This window comes from Equus przewalskii, chromosome 19 (genome assembly GCF_037783145.1).
Source record: "Equus przewalskii isolate Varuska chromosome 19, EquPr2, whole genome shotgun sequence".
Taxonomy (NCBI): domain Eukaryota; kingdom Metazoa; phylum Chordata; class Mammalia; order Perissodactyla; family Equidae; genus Equus; species Equus przewalskii.
Window position 1 is genome coordinate 17126885 of NC_091849.1, and position 18963 is coordinate 17145847.

The 18963-nt window shown below is 42.5% G+C and overlaps 1 protein-coding gene across 1 annotated transcript in view; it reads right to left on the reverse strand.

The window, feature by feature from the left end:
• The window catches only part of KIF13A (kinesin family member 13A), a 193732-nt gene extending 178964 nt beyond the window's left edge, over positions 1-14768 (reverse strand). Inside the window, 2 exon segments of the mRNA XM_070584117.1 lie at positions 14185-14275; positions 14570-14768. Of these exon segments, the coding sequence (XP_070440218.1) occupies positions 14185-14275; positions 14570-14624 (146 nt within the window). The 5' untranslated portion in view covers positions 14625-14768.
• Between the last annotated feature and the right edge of the window lie 4195 nt (positions 14769-18963).

The following is an 18963-nucleotide window of genomic DNA, read 5'->3' on the forward strand; positions in this document are numbered from 1 at the left end:
TCACACTGTCATCAGATCTCCTCGCTCAGGAACCTGAAATAAAAATGTTCCTCTGCACTCAGTGTCATACCTGGAATGATACTTTCCGATAGGATCTGGTACATGCTGATTAATAGCTATTTAATCATGAAGGCTGACTAATTAAGTAAAAGGCTTTATCATTCCAATTTAAAATTGAAGACATCTAATACATAGCCCAGATGCAGTCATGCACTACATAACAACGTTTCAGTCAATGACAGACCGCATGTACAACAGTGGTCCCATAAGATTAGTACCATACAGCCCAGGTGTGTAGTGGCTATACCACCTAGGTTTGTGTAAGTACACTCTATGATGTTTGCACAATGACAAAATCACCTAACAATGCATTTCTCAGAATGTGTCCCCATCATTAAGCAATGCATGACTGTACCTTAAAACACCCCAGGTACAGAATGAGACACACTTGGTCTGGCCTTGTCTCCCCAATCCTGCCTGTGTATCCAGACCACCAAGATGGCTTTGGGGAGGTGCTGGAAAGTCAAGTCCATCGAGATCCTGTGGCCAAGGCCCAAGCCTATCCCCTTCCCTTGATTCCTCCTCCTGCCCAGTGCCCATCATGTTCTTTGCTTCCAGAGGTGGAATGAGCAGTGGCAGCAGTGAACTCTGAGAGCACAGAAGACGTCAGAGAGCACAGGTGAGAGCAGGGAGAGGAGGGTGGGAGAAACACCCCTGTACCTTCCCCACTTACAAAGGCTGTGAATGCTGGCTGAGATGTTTTACGTGCAGAGGAAAGAGAGAGAAAAGCAAAGCACACGTTCATGTTCATTCATGCAAATATACAAAGTATTTAGCACATCGGAGCTTTTCATTACCTTCTTCTGTAGTTTGTGCATTTATACTTTAGTTTTTGTGTATTTCTGCACACAAGAAATTGGATAACCTGATCAAAATTTCTGAGAGGGCCTGCACCTCTCTCTTATTAAAAAAAAAATACCACAAATATGCATGCATGTAGGTTTGCATGTTATATTCGTTTGAAAAAAAATTTAAGACGACTAGTAAATTCACAGGAAACTAGAATGTTTCTATGAAATAGGCTACATATATTTTCTGAGTTTTAGTGTGTCAGTAAACGAATGCCAAAAACCAAAAGATTACCGATAAATAAATAAGTAAAAAAAAAAAAAGAGTTCAGGGATAAAATATATTCACTTAAGGGGTGCCAGAAACCAGATATACAAGTAAAGCTTTTTCTCTATTTTGAGTAGAAAGACCCTGAGTCCATATCTCCAATATGGTAAACATTAGACCAGGGCGGGCTATTTCCACCTTATTCCACTGCTTTGGCGCACCATCTGTCACCAGCACCCCATTCTTCCCACAAACGCTTTTAAAAACATGTTGAAGTTTTGTCAAGAACATTACTTCTTACAGGTATTCACATACCATTTCTGGACATGAGCTCTTTACCCAAATGAATGGCTGTCAAATGACCAGAGACTGGGGAACCCGTCAGATAAGGAATTTCCCTCTCAACAAAATTCCCTGTGTCCATCTCAGCAAACAGCGCTCCTGTGGTCTGTCAGCTGAGATGTCTCAAGTGCCAGATTCAACGCCGCAAAGGAGGTCTTTAAAACACATACTGCTAAGTGCCCACATTTAAATCAAAAGCAATCAGAAAATACCTAATGTTTAAAAGGAAGAATTTTGAGACTTCCTTCTCTAATAGCTCTTTTTAGGTGTTAAAACAAAACAAAAAAACAAAGCCCGGGCCAATGAGCCTTAAGCATTCTACAGTAATAAAAATAATAAAATTGTCAATACTTAGTGTGGGCCACATGCCAGACCTTGCGCTAAACCTCACAACCCCTATCAGGTCTGTACCTTTCTTATCCCACTTTACAATGAAGAAACCAAGGCACAGAGGGTTAAGCCACTTGCCCAACATTTCACAGCCAGTAAGCGGCAGAGTCGGATGCAAATGTAAGCAGCTGGCCTCCAAGTCCACTTGGTGACTCTTGACCACTACATCATTCTGTCACAGTACTTGACACTGTCTTACAAAACTAGTTATTTACACCCAACTGACGGCCACAAAAACACTGCAAAAGGCAAAAGAAATATTTCCTTTCAGAAAGTAAAAGCTCTGGCTCAAAGACAAGGTAATTTACAACACTTATGAAAATCGAAACTCTGGGTTAACTTTTTAACAGATTGGTAATTATTTTAATGTATCAAACTACAAAAGCAAAGATGTACCCTGCCATTCAAAAAATTAAATTATAGGGGCCAGTCCAGTGGCGTAGTGGTTGGGTTCGCCCACTCTACTTCGGTGGCCCAGGGTTCGCTGGTTCAGATCCTGGGCATGAACCTACACACCGCCCATCAAGCCATGCTGTGGCAGCGTCCCACATACAGAATAGAGGAAGATGGGCACAGATTTTAGCTCAGCAACAATCTTCCTCACGCAAAAAGAAGAAGATTGGCAGCAGATGTTAGCTCAGGGCCAATCTTCCTCACCAAAAAAAAGATTATACATACAAATAAGGAGGACTCTGTCCAACTTTTAAAAGAAAAAAAATCCTTTGACAATTTATAGTATATACTTTGGCATGAAGGATCAAAGGAGTCCAAGAAGCTCAAAACTCTAATAGTTGATGTACTAGTAGATATTATGGACACCAGGGACATTCAACTGCACAGCACAGTCCAGGGGCCACCTGTGGTGATGTTTCCATCAATTCCCAGGAAAGGAGAAAAAATTAATAATGTGGTGAGTTTTTTATAAAACTAAATATCCAATATTTAAATTCTAATTATGTCCTTCCCTCTGTCCTGTTAAGATGTCCTTTATTTTATTAAATGCAGTATCAAGATATAGTGGTGTTTTTGTTCTAGTGTGCTTACTTGGCACATTTAAAAGAAGTTGGAAAGTCTCTGTTTATCCAAATTTTTATTTCTACTGGTTTTTAAAAATTGGTTCTCAAGTCTGGGAACCAACGACTAAGGATAGCTAGAAGTCACCCTTGGAAAAAACTTACTAAATAATAGGCTAGAGAACTTACCAAAAAAATAGTCCCTTAAGAGTACAGTAGACCAGCAATTTTGGAAAATTATTTCCACTGCATAATTCATCATTAAAAATGCAGACTAAGCTGTCATCCCAGAGAGAGGAATACATACCATTCTAACCATCAAAGCCAACAATACTTCAAAGCTTCAAAGAAACTTAAAGTGACATTACATGCTAATGTTACCTATTTGTGCTGTAACTCTAGAGCAAAAAAAGCAGATGCTTAAAACTGGATAAGCCTTCTCAAATTTAACACCCTTATCTTGATAAGCTTTCCCTACCATATTCCTCCCTACTTACTCAAAACACGAGCCTTGAAACAAGTAATTTTAAGGATCTTCGTCAATGTAATAATGTAACTATTCCCTGTTACAATTTGTATAGTGAATACTAAACTTTAATTAACTATATAAACAGAAGTAGTTAAGGATAGAGAACAAAAAGGCACAACAGTTTGTTATCCAATTTTAAACAGGCAGTTCCAACTTCAAGTTCAGCTACAAATCTTTACAGATTCTCTGTTGAGCTAGGATAGTAGATAGGTGGGCATACAAAGCATCAGTTCTGAAGATTTGTTTTATTAAACCACAGAATGTAAAGCTATTAATAGCCTCGTGAATCTGTTCAACAAACTACATGTGGGTTTACTGGAGGTGGCCCTTCCAAAATTTGGGGTCAATCTACTCAATCCTTGCAAGAGAACGCCTGTGAAGTTCCTCATCATTTGCCCTTTCTGACTGTCCTCTGAGGCTCCCAGCCTGAGACACAGGAATTTTTGCGGTCATTCAGGATGGGTGTATAATCTAGGGAGTGTCTCCTCCAGACAACACAAAGAGCAAACAGCAAAGCATAAAGCTTCCCTTTCCTCAAAGGCTTCCTTCCTGTCCCCTGTCTTTTAAAAGAACAAGGCTCCGAACTTCTTCCCTCAAGGGAGCTGCATACAGATGCTGCTCTCCTCAGGCCTTGTACAAAAGCAGCAAAGCTCATCACACCTACAGACCAGACTCTGAAGGGCCACACGAAATCAGTAACTCCACTCTGCTTTCAAAAAAACGGGTGAGAGAGCACAACCAGATGGGAAATAAACAAACATACATACACACACATGTACATACACACACACACACACACACCTCACACACACCGGAGCTGGTCCCACAATCGAAGATAGGAAAATATTGGGGATTAACCACAGTTTGGTAGAGGTTGTAACAGAACCTGCAGAAACAAAACAAGCTGCCAGAGGAAGCTTTAAGCTAAGGGCTCTGGAAATGTCATTTCTTCACCCCTATACGTGCATTCTTATTGCATAAAACAGCTGTATCCCTGCAAAAACAGCTTAAAATTCACTGGTTCCCAAAAAGAACACAACTGTACAGATGAAAACTAACTGAGAGGTCCAAATTAGACGATTTACAATGCCCTGTAGGCACATGCAAAAGCTGCTGTCCCAACGGAGGTGGGAGGCATGTGGACTGTCTGCAAGGAACCCAGGCTCCGCAACTAGCTGATAACGACTTCAGATATCTGGAACTAGTGGCTGTCTTATTTCACTTGACACCTTCAATTTTCACATCAGCTCCTGCAGGCAAACAGGGCCTCCCAAGAACGGCGACCTTGTGCTCCCTGGTTTTCCTAACACTCTGACAAGAAGCAAATTAGAATGCAACTCATTGCAGCCCCGATGAATGTTATCCACTTACTTACTCTGTTCGACTTAACACTACATTTAAGTACAGTTGGGGTAAGACTGAATTTTAGAGCTTGAAATCAAAGATTAGCTAGTCTAGTCCTTGATTTTACAGATGAAGACACTCAGAGGGAAAAGGATTAATGGTTAGTTCAAGGAGACAGACTAAGTTAGTGGCAGAACCAGGCAGCACCCAGACTTCCTACTTAGTTCTTGGCGCCATGCTGATCCTGCACACAGATGGGGTCCCTGGGGCTCTGCAACGGTACAGGAGCTGAGGTCAGGATCGCCAGACACTCACAGGGCCTGAAGCAGGGAACAGCAGTCCACAGGCCACCAGAAAGCTGAAGAACCTGTGCTTCCCAAGAAGCACTGGCTCAGCACCAGTGAACGGATTGGCAAGTACCCTGCTTCTAGGGAATCTAGGAAATTCCTCCCCCTTAGCCCCAATTCAAGCAAAAACAAATAAGGAGAGGCATTTTGATTAAATACACTTGGCTGGGAGTAGGAAGCTTTTTTTATAGAAAGGGGTTTATTTGACTTTGTGAGGCTTTACTTTCACAATAATACATACCCTTGGCACAGGAAGACCCTATTAAAGTTCCATAAATTGCCTTAGTAAGGTATACAGTTAGGTTGACTTTATAAGGCTTTCAGACATTAATTTTGAGAAAGTTAATGATATTAGGGTTTGCATACACAATCACAATCCAAATGGTAAAATAAACCAAAGGACAAGGTGAGAAACGGGGCTTTAAAACCTACTTTATTAATCCAGATCAGTGGTTTTCAACCTTGGCTACACATGAGAATCAACTACCCACCGTGGGAGTTAACCACCTTGGATGACTACACACCCAGACTTCAGATGACTACACCCCCGGACTTCTAGTCTTCACAGCCAAGGCCCCAGACGTTGTGGAGCAAAGACAAGTTATATCTACTTTGCTTTTTCTGAATTCCTGACCCACATAAGCCACGGGCATAACAAAATGGTTGTTTTAGACCACTAACTTTTTGGGTGGTTTGTTAAGCAACAATAGCAACTGGGACAGCTGGGAAGCATTTCAAAACCCCAATGCCCAGGTGTACTCCAGCCCAACTAAGCCAGAATCTCTGGCGGTGGGACCCAGGCATCTATTTTTAAAGCAGCCCAGGTGATTCTAAGGTGCAACCAAGGTTTAGAACTACATCTAGACCTATCCAGTGCAATACAGCCACCTGGCCACATGTCGCTGTTTAAATTTACATTAATGAAAATTAAATAAAATTTAAAATTCAATGCCTCAGTGGCACTAGCCACATTTCAAGCACTCAATATATGGCTAGCGGTTACCATATTGGACAGCAGATATATAGAACATATCTACCATCACAGAAAACTGTAATAGACAGTGCTGGTCCAGACCAGTGGTTCTCAAAGCTCTGTCATGAGCTAACAGCATCACCTGGGAACTTGCCAGAAATGCAAATTCTCAAGCCAGACCCTAGACCTACTGGATCAGAACCTTTTGGGGTAGGGCTCTCCAGATGATTCTGATGCACACTCAAGTGTGAGAACCACTGGTCTTACTATTAGCCATATAAAATCATTTTTTCTATGACCTATCTCATACTTAAATGTGAAAATTATCAACTCTTAACTCCAACATAAGAGAACAGTTCATACTGTTGTACAATGTCAAAGAGGTATTTTTGCATCAGCAGGCTTGTAGAGAAATGCCTTTCAATTAGCAAAAGGTTCTACAAAAAAGTTTCATGAAGATGCTCTCGGTTATTTATAATTGTTAAGAGAAACAACCTTAAGGTCCAAAAATATACAAATGGTTAAAAATTATGGAACTCAACAGACTATTCAATTATTAAAATTATAACTGTGAAAACTATGCTGCATGACAAACTATAAATGGCAGAAGAGCAAAGCAGAGAATTGTAATTGCAAATATTTGTATTATATGAACACGGACAAGATGAAGGTAGAGGAAAAACAAGAATAACTGATGTGTTAGGCTTGGCCGGACAATGACCCACCCATTCCTTTTATTTCTGCCACGCTTCTTATAAAGTTGTCCATGCAAAAATATTTCAGGGTATCTAAGGAAGCAATTTTTTAAAATGATACAATTAGGTTTTGATGTGAAAAGTCCATTGCAAGAACAATTTGGTAAAATAGTTCTACTACTTTATCAGGGATTCACTGAACTGTTCATCTCACAGCAACATGGAACCTAGACTGGATTCCAGCAAAGGGTGAGGCTGAGAGTGGCACCTGAGAGTCCAGTTTTTTTAACTTTAGATCCTACAATCAAATATAAGAATTACGCATTTTTACAAATAAAATTTTAGAGATGTGAAAACTTGACATTTTTTTCTGTGTTTATTTAGTTTCCACATAGTTTGTTGGGTGGTAAAATGCCAAATAAACTAATTTCCAAGGAGGAATCTCTCACATTTTCTTCTTCCATTTGCAAGTCTAAATTTCCGGAAATATTTTGTAGAGTGAGTTTCTTTGAAAAGATAGCTCCTGAATCCCACATAAATCAATTCTTGATTGTTTTAATACATGTTTTCATACAAATTTTAGTATTACTTCCTTTCTTGGCAGCTCTGTTGTTAGTAAACTTAATTTCTTACACTGTCAAGGTACCAAGTAATCTGAGCATTTCTGTGTCTTGTTGGTTTCTCTGCTGCTCTGTTTCCTTTGCAGGTAATGTTCTCCAAACTCCTTTAAATTCTAAATGCATAAACACCTTCTCTGCTCCAGCCCAGGGAAGATTCAAGAAAAGGTAACTGTGACTGAATAACTCTGAGAAAGCTTGAGGTCTGCAGGAATCCTGATATCTGGGAGAAACTTGATCCTGTAAATTTCTTAAAACTATGAGTGCACGGCATGTGTAATTTTATTGAAAACTGGAAACAATCCAAGTTATCCACTTATCTCTAACTAGATTTTCCCAGAAGATGCCGAGTTAAGTGGTAGGATGATAAACTGGCCAGTTTGGAATCATTTTGAAAATTTTTCCCAGCCCAACAGGCATACATAGTTTAAAATCAAAGGTGACAAAAAAAAAATTCTAAACTAAAATGTTTGCAATAGTGATGCAAAAATAGGGTTTTCAAATTTTTCCAACTTTTTGTACAGACTACAACTAATCTTCATGAAAGTGGGAATTGAGAGTTGTTGAGGGCAGCTCCTACCTTCAATTCTAGCATTCATCTATGCTCTCAAGAAAAAGGAAATCGTTATTTTTATTATTGCCGGAGGTCAAATAGAAAGGGAATTTGATGGAAGCTTTTGATAATTATTTTTTTAAAAAAACAGCAAACAGAATTTACAAAATGCTTTCTGTACGCTGGACATTCTTGAAACTAGACACTGAGAACACAAAGACGAATCATATACAGTCCTTGCCCTGGAGAAACCCGAGAGTCAACTGGATACAGCAATGTCTGAGAAGCCTCAACATAAAAAACAGAGACCAACACAAAGAAACAAAACAATGCACTTTAGGAAAGAAAAGCAGACTACATAGAGGAAACTATCATTAATATCCTCAGAAAGAGGAGGAAAATATCATGACCACGAAATAACAGTAAGATGCTATCAAAAAAAAAAAAAAATCAGGGACCAAAAAAGAGCTCTTGGAAATTAAAAACATGATAGCAGGAAAGAAAAATTAAACACAAAGGTTAAAAGCTAAAGTGGAGGAAATCTCCCAGAAGGTAGAACAAAAAGATGAGATGAAAAGTAGAAAGGAAAAATAAAATTAGATGGCCACTAGAGGAAAGCCCTTGTCCAAATAAGTGTTCCAGAAAAGAATAAATAAAGAGGAGAATTTGTTAATGAATTAATTCAAGAATATTTTTCAGTACTGAAGAACATGAGTTTCTAAGTCAAAAAGGCCCACTATTGTGATTTCCCAAAAAAAGGGGGAAGAAAAGAATATTCTACAGGATTCCAAAGAAGGAAAATCTAGGTCACATCCAAGAGATTAGAAATCCAAACAGGTTTGGACTTTTCAACAGAAACACTGGAACATAAAAGACATTAGAGCAACGAAGGTCTTTAAAATAGCATGATACCCATCCAAATGATCAATGAGATGAGTGCATATAATGAAGATATTTTCATGGTTTCAAAAAATTTTACCTCCCAAACATCCTTTCTCAGGAAGCTACTAAAGGATGTGCTCTACAAAATTGAGGCAGTAACCCAAGAAAAGGGAAACAGAAAAACACAGAAGAGAGGTAAAGGGAATCCTCAGAATGATGTGACAGGAAACCCCAGGACGACAGCCACACCAGGCAGAGAGGGCTACCAGTTCATAAAGGAGCATGTTAGAAGGGTTAAGGAGAAATGTCCCTAAGATGAAATCAAGAGACTATGTGATATGTTTGAACGTCTTGAAAGGAGACTCAGGCAAGGGGCAGATCACTTAAATGTTGAATTAAGGATAAATACACAGAAACAGAAGCAAATTAAAGAAAAAAGAAAAAATAGAAACAACCGTTAACTCCAGAGAAAACAAAAAGTTTTGTATGACTGGAAAAGAGATCGTAAAAGAGTACATGCTTCAATTGTAAACAGTCTTCTATATAGTCATATAAATCATGTAAACACTAAATCTTGACACAATCAAAATTACTATATAGATATATTGGGAAGAATTTGGGGGTGGGGTGGGAATAGGGCACAGAAAGAGAACAAAGAAAGCAAATAAAAAACTAGCACTACCAGTTCTATTTCTTTTATTCAGAAATATAGAGGGAAATTCCAAAAGAATGAGCTAAAATCACTATATGTAGTTGCCTCTGGGTAAAGAAATGAAGAGGAGGATTTTTTTTTAATCATAGCCTTTATAAATTACAGAAGTACTTTATACTTTAAGCTATGCACACTGATTTAAAAATAGATATAGGTCCAGAATCTAACCTCCTACCGACTAAATTTGTATTTTCCAAATTATAAATTTGTGACCTCTTAGTGGGTTGTGAAATTAATTCAGTAAGTCACAATCATCATTTCTAAAATGAATTAGAACAGAAGGAAATAGAAAATAACAGGAATGCTGCACATAGTAAATTTTTTCATGAACCTTCACACACATACACAGCTCATGATATAAAATGTATTTTTAACTGTGGACTGTGAACAAAATAATTTTTACATCACTACTCTACACTGCATTATAATTACTTTTAGTGTTGTTTCTAAAAGTAAGAGATTTCAATGCAAAGAAATGGAAAATGTTGACAGCTAACGAACATATTCCATTATAATGCTCTTTAAAATCCCACTAATACCATGCATGAAGAATGTTCACTCCTATGTTAGTGAAACCTAAATACTCTTTGCTTTCTTACAATCAACTCTGTACTATTTAATCCAGAGAGAAGAGTAACAACACAGGAAACAGAACAGAATTCAAAGTCATCCAATTTTATAATGTGGAATATTACTGCTTCTCAGGTGGTCTTTTTAATTTTGCATGACTTTCACTAATATTTAAATTTCTGGTCTACAGAGATACTTGAGTAGAAGGACCCATCCTAGGAGCATTTTGGAATGGGAGGGAAAGCCAGTTTGGAAATAAAAACTTGCAACATGCAATACATAAACTAGAAAACATATATGCAGTCGACCGAGATGTAGCTTTCTTCCACTGACCATCCCTCATACACTTTATGAGGGACACTGCACACCTTGCAGGATGGAAAAAAATGGGGAGGAAAGGGCAAGAACTTAAAACTCTGACACTCTTTTACTAACAGCCCAAATTTAGCCCACTTGTTCTTTCAACTTAGCTAGGTTATATATGCACATTGCTTTAGATGTTTACCCTACAGTTCACTTACATAAAATAACCAAGAATAAAAACTTCTATAGAAAGCAAATTCCATTATACTCTCTTCATGATAAAGCTTCACTTCCCACAAGTTACAAAGGTCACATTCATATGTCACTCATTTATATTTTTAAAACCACCACTACCATCCATACTGGAGTAAAAAAAGAATGAATGAGGCTTAACACCCTGGTATTTAAAGATAAAAAAGATACTTGTTGAAATACATATAAACAATATGTTGGTATATCTGAAAATATGCAGAAGAAATGAATGACTTAGCTGCCCTTTTTTTGGAGACGTGAGGGGTGACAGCAGGGGAGAGAGGAAGACTTTTCAACATATACCTGTTTATACTTTGATTTTATAACTATTACCCCTTTTGGCAAATTAAGAGTTCTCATTCTATTCCCCCCTCCTGAACTGCCCTGCTTCCGCATCCTACTCCACACCCTGCATGCACACACAAGCACAATCAGAAGCAATTTGTGGCAGGTGTGCTTTCACTTTCTTTGCAAAGGACTTTCCTCGGATCTTGCAAAGATGAACCTATACGCTTAGCACCCACAGGACCAGCACAAATGCCACCTGTCTTTGCAGGTTGCCAGGACCCTGGGTCACTTCCACAGCCCCTCTTCCACGCTCCATCACACTGGGAAGCTAAGCAGTAGAGACATTTGCTGAGCGTAGGACACAAAGGTAAGTAGGACAAGGCACCTGCCTTCAGGGAGCTCACAGCCTCGAGGTGGAGACAGAAGAAGAAACAGGTAATTTCCAAATAATACAGTACACGTAACGGCAAAAGTAAGATCTATATAATCTACAACACTGTATTTTAAGTATTTTTTCCACTCTCTTCCCACATCTCTCAAAGGTGAGAGCCTCTGGCATGGGCCTAGTTTACTGAGCCAGTAACTATCTTGGAATCCACCATGTTGAGCATGGTATCCACATAATCTGAACTTCATAAAGGTCTCCTGCACAGAAATGCAATGTTACTTTAAGAAACAAATTCATATATGTCTTAATGTTTCAGAATGGTGATCAGTATACATGTCAACTATTAACCTAACCTGGACCTCTGCAGTAAAACAAACATCTTTACCCTCAGAAGCCCTGAGATCATTTAGCCCTCACCGTGTAGTCTTGGCTTTGATTCCATAAACGGGGAAAATTATGAAAGCTAAGCCTGTCTGCTTCTTTTCCTGGAAATCAATGCACTCTTGCTTGTGTTTACTGGTAGGACTGAAAACTTCCACCTGGTAACTGAAAATTTCCATTTAGGGTTAATACATTAATAATTTCTTGCAATTTTCAGAAAAATAATTCTCAATTTGACATAGGCTTGTCAATGTTAATTTAGAGACTTCTTACACTTCAAACCTTGGACTTCTAGGTAAGAACAATAATATTCCCACCTTGCTCTGAGCTCTATCCCAAAACAAGTAACAGAAATAAATTGCAAACATAACATGAAACGTTGTAATTAATCCACCCAGAGCCCAAAGGAGAAACTGTTTCCATTTTTAAATGCACTGTTGCTTTAAGAGAAAACCTGGCGGAGAAATATTAAACCAAGCTGCATAATGAAAATCAAAATGCATTTGGTGTCTCCATCCTTGCAAAGACAGTAATCCTAACCTACAAGCAGCACTGTGTGTTGACTGCCTTCAGTTTGTCTGTAAAGTGAATGACCGGTACCCAGGCAGATTCCCACGGAAAGGGCCCATCTACCACTCAAAGAATCAGATCAGTCAGAAGAACAGAACAAGAGAACACCCATATTTCAATGCTATTCTGATAGCTCCAAATAAGGGGCTATCCTAATAAGCAAGCAGATGGATAAATTCCAAAATCACCCTATAAATCTTTATTTAAAAGATCCTGATTAGCAATGGCAGTGGCAGCCCTAAAAATGATCAACTGATTATTTAGCATTTCTAACCCACTGTCTACATTAATAATTTCTATCCGAATTCCACAAAATTAAATGTTTCTCTCCACAAACGGCAAAGCTTCATTTCATTAAACAGTAGCTAACAGTAGCACTCCTTATGGTTAAGAGTGACAAGGAGCAGGTGCCACACCAGCAAGGAAAACAGAAACAGCAGCTACATAACAGGAGTGACAATATTCTACCTGTTTCCCAGACTGCTTTGAAGAATCTGACCCAATAGCATTTTTTTCCAAAACAGTATAAAAATATGCAGTTTTGGAAAAAATTGTTGGTGATGTGGGCATTCTAATTTAATCTGTATATATTTTCATTTACTCAATGACCTTACTATCACCATGAAATATACAACCACATTGCTACAAATGTATCTAAAATACGATAAATATTTAAAATGTAGCTGAAAATATTATTCAAGGATCCATCCATTACTGAAAAGCATTTAACACACATTTTAAATATAATTTAGCTATTTACTATCACCACAACAATCTGCTTTAGTTAGCAAACTGGGTAAAAATTGCTAGCCTTAGCACAAAAGCAAAGAATCCCCAATCTTACCTCCTGATAATTTCTTCCCTCAAATTTAGCAAAACTGAGCCTGAACACCCCAGGAGTACGGAACGCAGGCAGTCACCTCCCTTAGCAATAAAGTAACAAACTCTACCTTCAGTCTTTCTTCAGTCAAAATCTCTGAAGAGCAAAAATAACCAAATTGTAGCCCATCCATCAACAGGTGACTTTTAGAAACATAAACTCATACTCATGTCCGAATTGAATTAATTTTGCCAGATCTCCCGTTTTTCTTTTCTATTTTGACAAGCTACTGAATTGCTATATTGAATGAATTCCAACCGTTTTCTTCTCGGGGGCTTACCAGAAAAATGCCAAATATTCAAATTATTTTAGGGCATTTTCCCATACTGCTGCGTGGAATAGAGCAGAATTAATAGGGATCCAACAGTTACCACTTTTCAAATGCAAATATGTTGCCATCTAGTAAATGCAGCCCCCTTTTAAACATCCCCCCAGTGTCTACACAGCTCAGGACACTACTTTTGTTTCCCTGAAAATCAAAATCAGCGCATTACACTCAGGCATTCTCTCAACCCAGCCCCAACAACAACAAAAAATAGATTTTAAATGGTCCAGGCCTGAGCCTGCATCGTACAAGCCTGTTGTGCTTTATTGCGGGGGTTTTCTCCCTATTTGACACACAGAGTCCCTAAACAATTCGGCCAAATGAAGCAAACAGTGCAGTGGGTTCCACAAACAACAAGGCCTTGGGGTGTCACTTGGCCGCCTCAGTTTTCTGATCTGTAAAATGTGGCCGTTGCACTGATCCTCTCTAGAGTCCCATCCGGCCCCCTCGCTCTCTGCGCCGGGGACACAGCAGACTGGTGCTGGCTCCGGCCAGGGTGTCCTGCCCGAGGCCGCACTGGAGGGGAGGGGACGCAAGGGAGGGGGCAGAGGGAGGAGAGGAACTTGGACTTGAAACAGCTTCAGACAGAAGCGTGCGACAAACTTGAAGCCGTCCTCCTAACAATAGGAAAGAGCACTCCCATTTTCCTGCCTCCAACTTGGAGGAGACCGCGGGGTGGGCTCCCGCTGCCCGCCCGCTCGGGACGCGCTTTACCTTTCTCCCTGTTTGGTGTTAGAAGGAGGAGGGTGCAGGACCGTCTGATTCCCTTCCATCTCCACCACGCACTTGGTGTTCAGTTCCAGTTCTGAAAGCAAAAGGGAAAGCGAACGTTGCCAAGCCGAGCATCCGCGCCGCGCGGGGCTCTCCCGGGAGGCGGCCGAGCCGGCAGCCGGCGCACCGGGCGCCCGGGGCTCCCCGGCTCCGCGGCTCCCCGGCTCCGCAGCTCCGCAGCTCCCCGGCTCCCCGGCTCCCGGCCCCGGCGTCGCGCTCGCCGCCCCGGCCCCGCGGCCCCGCAGTTTCCAAAGTTGCCCCCGCCCGCCGCCCGCCGCCCGCCGCCCGCCGCCCGCCCGCGAATCCAAACGAGCGCAAAGCTCCTCACCTCGGCGGTTCATGGGCCGGACGCGGACGGCAACTTTTACCTTGGTATCCGACATGTTGGCGGCGCCCGCTCGGCCCGAGGCGGCCCCTCACGCGCCGCGCCGCCGCCGCCGCAGCCGCGCGCCCCCCGAGCGCGGCCGCCGCCGCTCCGCCGTGTGCTCCGCGAGGCAGCGCCGAGGCGCGCGGGCCATCCCGGGGGAGCACGACGCGGGGCACGGCCGCGGCCCGGGGAGGGGCGGGCGGCGGGCGCGGGGCGGGGCGGGGCGCGGCGGCGGCGGCGGCGGCGGCGGCGGCGGCGGCGGCGGGCGGGGAGGAGGCCGCGCCGCCCGGGCCCAGGCGCCGCTCTAGCCGCGCCGGCTCAGCCGAGCGCGCTGCGCCGCGGCCCCTCGCGGCCGCCCCGGGCCCGGCCGCGCCGCCATCTTCCGTGCCTCGCAGTGCTCGCGCCCCGCCCGCTGGGGTCCCCGCGGCTCCGGGGAGGCCCTCCCGGCCGCGCGCGGCGCCCTCCGGAGCGCGGCGGAGCCCCGGGTGGGAGCAGCTCCGGGGCCGCTGGAATCCGGGGCAGGACGTCTTGTTTGCCCGGGCGGCGGCTCCCCGGCCAAGCCTGCACCGGCGCCTGCGGGGACCCCCAGGGACCGACTTGAACTCGAGTCACCTTCTGGGGCCGCTGTCACCCGCAGACCCAGAGCCCTTGGGCGTGCCGGGTGGGCAGGCCTTCCCCACGGGATGAACTGCGCCTCAGCCGCCGTGCCGGCACGCCGCCCCCGCCGCCCGCAGCGGTATTTTAAGCCGGTGGTGGTGACCCGAGGTTAGAAATTCATCTGTGCATCTACCACCGAAAGAGTGTGTGTCTGTAAATAGTGCTCTCGCTTCCTTTCCCTTCCCTTCCACTTCTCCTGTCGTGGGAGAGATGTCAAGTGGGCTGGGAGGGTCATTAACTCTTACATAAGAATTTAATAGCAATGGATTCTGTCGTGCTGCCAAATGCAGACCTCGCTGCCAGGGCGGAACTCGGTGAATCTGATTTATTCTGTTTGGTTCAACAAGTGCTTATTGGGTGCTTACTGTGTGCCAGGGATTTTGAAACGTGTAAAAGTCTCAAGTCCGGAGTTTAGATCTGGGGAAAGCTTTCCATTTTGCTTAAGTGTGGAAATTCGATTGTTCATAAGCTCATTGAACGTTGTATCGGGGGCCTACTGTGTGCAGGGTGCTCTGGAGGACACACAAGAACATGAATAAAGTTATGCATCCTGTACTCCGAGACGCACTCTCTATGTGGGGAAAATAGCGGGGAGTCGGGTAGAATGCTAGACTGTGTGGCAGGTGGTAGGAGAGAGGTTCGGTTCTGTCTCCAACAGGTGCCAAGTTATGGGCTTGACTTTAGGTGATGCTCAACTGATGTGACTTCTTCACCCCTACCTTATTTCAGGGCCGGCTGATTCAGTCCACCTCTGAAAGGCCTATGGCATCTTTCCTTCCTCTCCATTCCCACTACCAAAGCTTACTTCGTCCACCCATTCATCTATTCAAAAAATGTGTACTGAGCATCTCCTATGTGACAGACACTGTTTAGGTTCTTGGGATATATTGCTAAACAAAAGAGGCAAAATTAATAGCCCTCTGGGTCTAACAATTTAATTCTGGGTCTATGTCCTCACCCTTGGGCCACTGAGACATCCTTTCACCTGAACGTCTCAGCTTTACCTCCTATAATATGTCCTGTAGCCAGCTTCCATACTGATTTTTCGTAACTAAAAGTTTATCCTTTGATCATGCATGCTGTTCCATGGTTCAAAAAAGCCCTCCTGGTAAACTGGCCTACCCTATTTGATATTACCTCCCCTGTTCCTAAAATTCTTCACTTTATCCAAGACATTTTCACAAGCAAGTTTCCATGCCTGTGCTAAGCCAGTGTTCTGTAGTTTCCACCAATGTGAATTACAAAGGGTTGAATTTGTCTCCCAAAGATAGCTTCAACTCCTAACCCTCCGTACCTGTGAACATGACCTTGTTTGAAAATAGGGTCTTTGCAGGTGTAATCGAGTTAAAATGAGTTCATACTGGGTTAGGAGGGGCTTTAAGACCAATGACTGGTATCTTTATAAGAGAAAAGAGAGGAAGAATTGGACCCACAAACACAGGGAAGAAGGCCGTGTGAAGAGATGGAGATAGAGATTAGAATGATGCAGCTACAAGCCAAGGAATGCCAAGAATTTCCAGGAGTTCTGAGAAGCTAGAAGGAGGCAAGGAAAGATTCTTCCCTAGAGACTTCAGAGGGAGCATAGCCCTTCCAACACCTTCATTTTGGACGTCTAGCTTCCAGAACTGAGAGAGAATAAATTTCTGTTGTATTAAACTGTACAGTTTGTGGTAATTTGTTACAGCAGTCCCAAGAAACTAATGCAGGAATTAATCTCTCTCTCTCTTTGCCTCCTTTCTCCCTTCACCTTTCCCCTTCTCTCTTTTCCTTCATTCTCTGCCAGATCGTGAAAACCTTGAATGCCTGGTAAGAAATTTCAACTTTATTCTAAAGGCATTGGCAACTGAATGAAGGTTTTGGTTTTAGAGCGAGAGAATGACACGTTCAGAGCATTCTGAGGAATGACTCAGAAAACTATCCAGAGGATGGCTGTAGTCGTCCAGATAAGAGGCAATGATGGCATGAGCAAAGCCAATGACAGTGCAGATGGAACACAAGGAACAGGTGCAAGATTTATTGTGGAGATAAGAGTGGAACAACTTAGCAACCAATGGGATATGAGGATTGATGGAGGCAAAAAGATTGCAAGTGACTGGGAAAGTGTCTGGAAGGATGATGGTTCATAACACACCAGAATGGATGAGAAGAAGAAGAAGTCTTAAGGTGAGCGGGGCATGATTAAATTGGTGTTGCTGGTTAAATAAACAGTTTCCATTGGTTCTTTGCTGTGTGGTCCCTCCTGCTTTTCACCTTTCCCAACCCTCTGCATCTTTAAAGGCTCAAATTAGTCCTCACCTCTTCTAAGAAGGTTTAATGAAATGTTTCTTCTTCAAAACAGTTTTAGACTTAACTCATTGGGAACTATATCTTTTTAGAGTTGGAAAGTACCTTTGGGGTCTTCCAGACGCTTCTACAACCTCCCCAAAAGTGATCTTCCCTCTGTTTCAGTATGTCTGGTGACAGAGTGCTCACCGTTGGGTAACTGTTCTAAAGTTCTACAATTAGAGAAGACCTCCAGGAAGAATCAAATTTGCCTCTCTGGAAATTCCAACGGTTAATATTAGTGCTGCCTCCTAGAGCTTCATACGTCAAACTCCTCCTATACATGACAGCCCTTCAGACGCTTGAAGATGGCTCTCATGTCCTTCTGAAGACTTCTGTTCCTCAGAATATGCTGTTCTGGATATGGTTGCTATATAACACACTCTCCCCAAACTTAGCAGCTTAAAACAGTTTGAGAAATGGTCATCTGGGCAGTTCTGGCTCTGGTTCTATCATGAGGTTACAGTCAGATGGTAACTGGAGCTGGAACCATGGGGGACTGGAATAGCCAGAGCAGGCCAGCCATTTCTCTTTCTCTAGGTAGTTTCAAGGTTTCTCCATATGGTTTTTCTGCATGCGTAGGCTTGAGCTTCCTCACGGCATGGTGGCTCGGTTCCAAGAGAGCATTTCAAGAGTACCAGCATAACCTATATCAGCTTTTATGACCTTACCTTTGAATTCCTGTAGTGTCACTTCTGCCATAGTTACACAAGTCCTCCCAAATCCATGGGGAGGACTATGGTTCCCTTGTCTCAACAGGGGAAATGTCAAAGTTAATATTTTAAGGAGATCATGTGAAGTAGGAGATATTTGTTAACAACGCTTTTGGGAAAATACAATCTGCTATGTAATATATTCCCTCAATTGTCCTTGCCATCCTCCTCTGAAAGTGTTTTATAATAAGGTGTAGGAATTAGATGGCCTGTGTTTGAGTCTTGTCTCACGTGTAGCCTGGAACATGTTATTTAACTCCACTAATGTTCAATCAGTTCATAAGTAAGTGAGGAATCTGAACTCGTACCACACAAGACATAGTATAAATTTTTTTTGAGTAAATGGCCAACATGCAATCTTCTACTTTTTCTGAGAACTGCTATTCCCTTTCCTCCCACACCCCAGCCCTTGGTTCCTAGGCGTCAGCTGCCATGTTTGAACCATATAACCCCACCTGCCTGGTACAGTTCGTTGGACCCTGAGGGCTATTCGTGCCACAAGCTGAGTCTATCAGATTCTTCCTCCTGGAAATCTGGGCTTTGGATTCAGAGGGTTGTGACTGAGGGTATGACCTTTGGAATCAGACTGTCTGGTTTGAATCCTGAACCTTCCCTTTCTGAACAAAAAAATCTGTATTAACTCTTCTGGGCCTCAATTTTCTT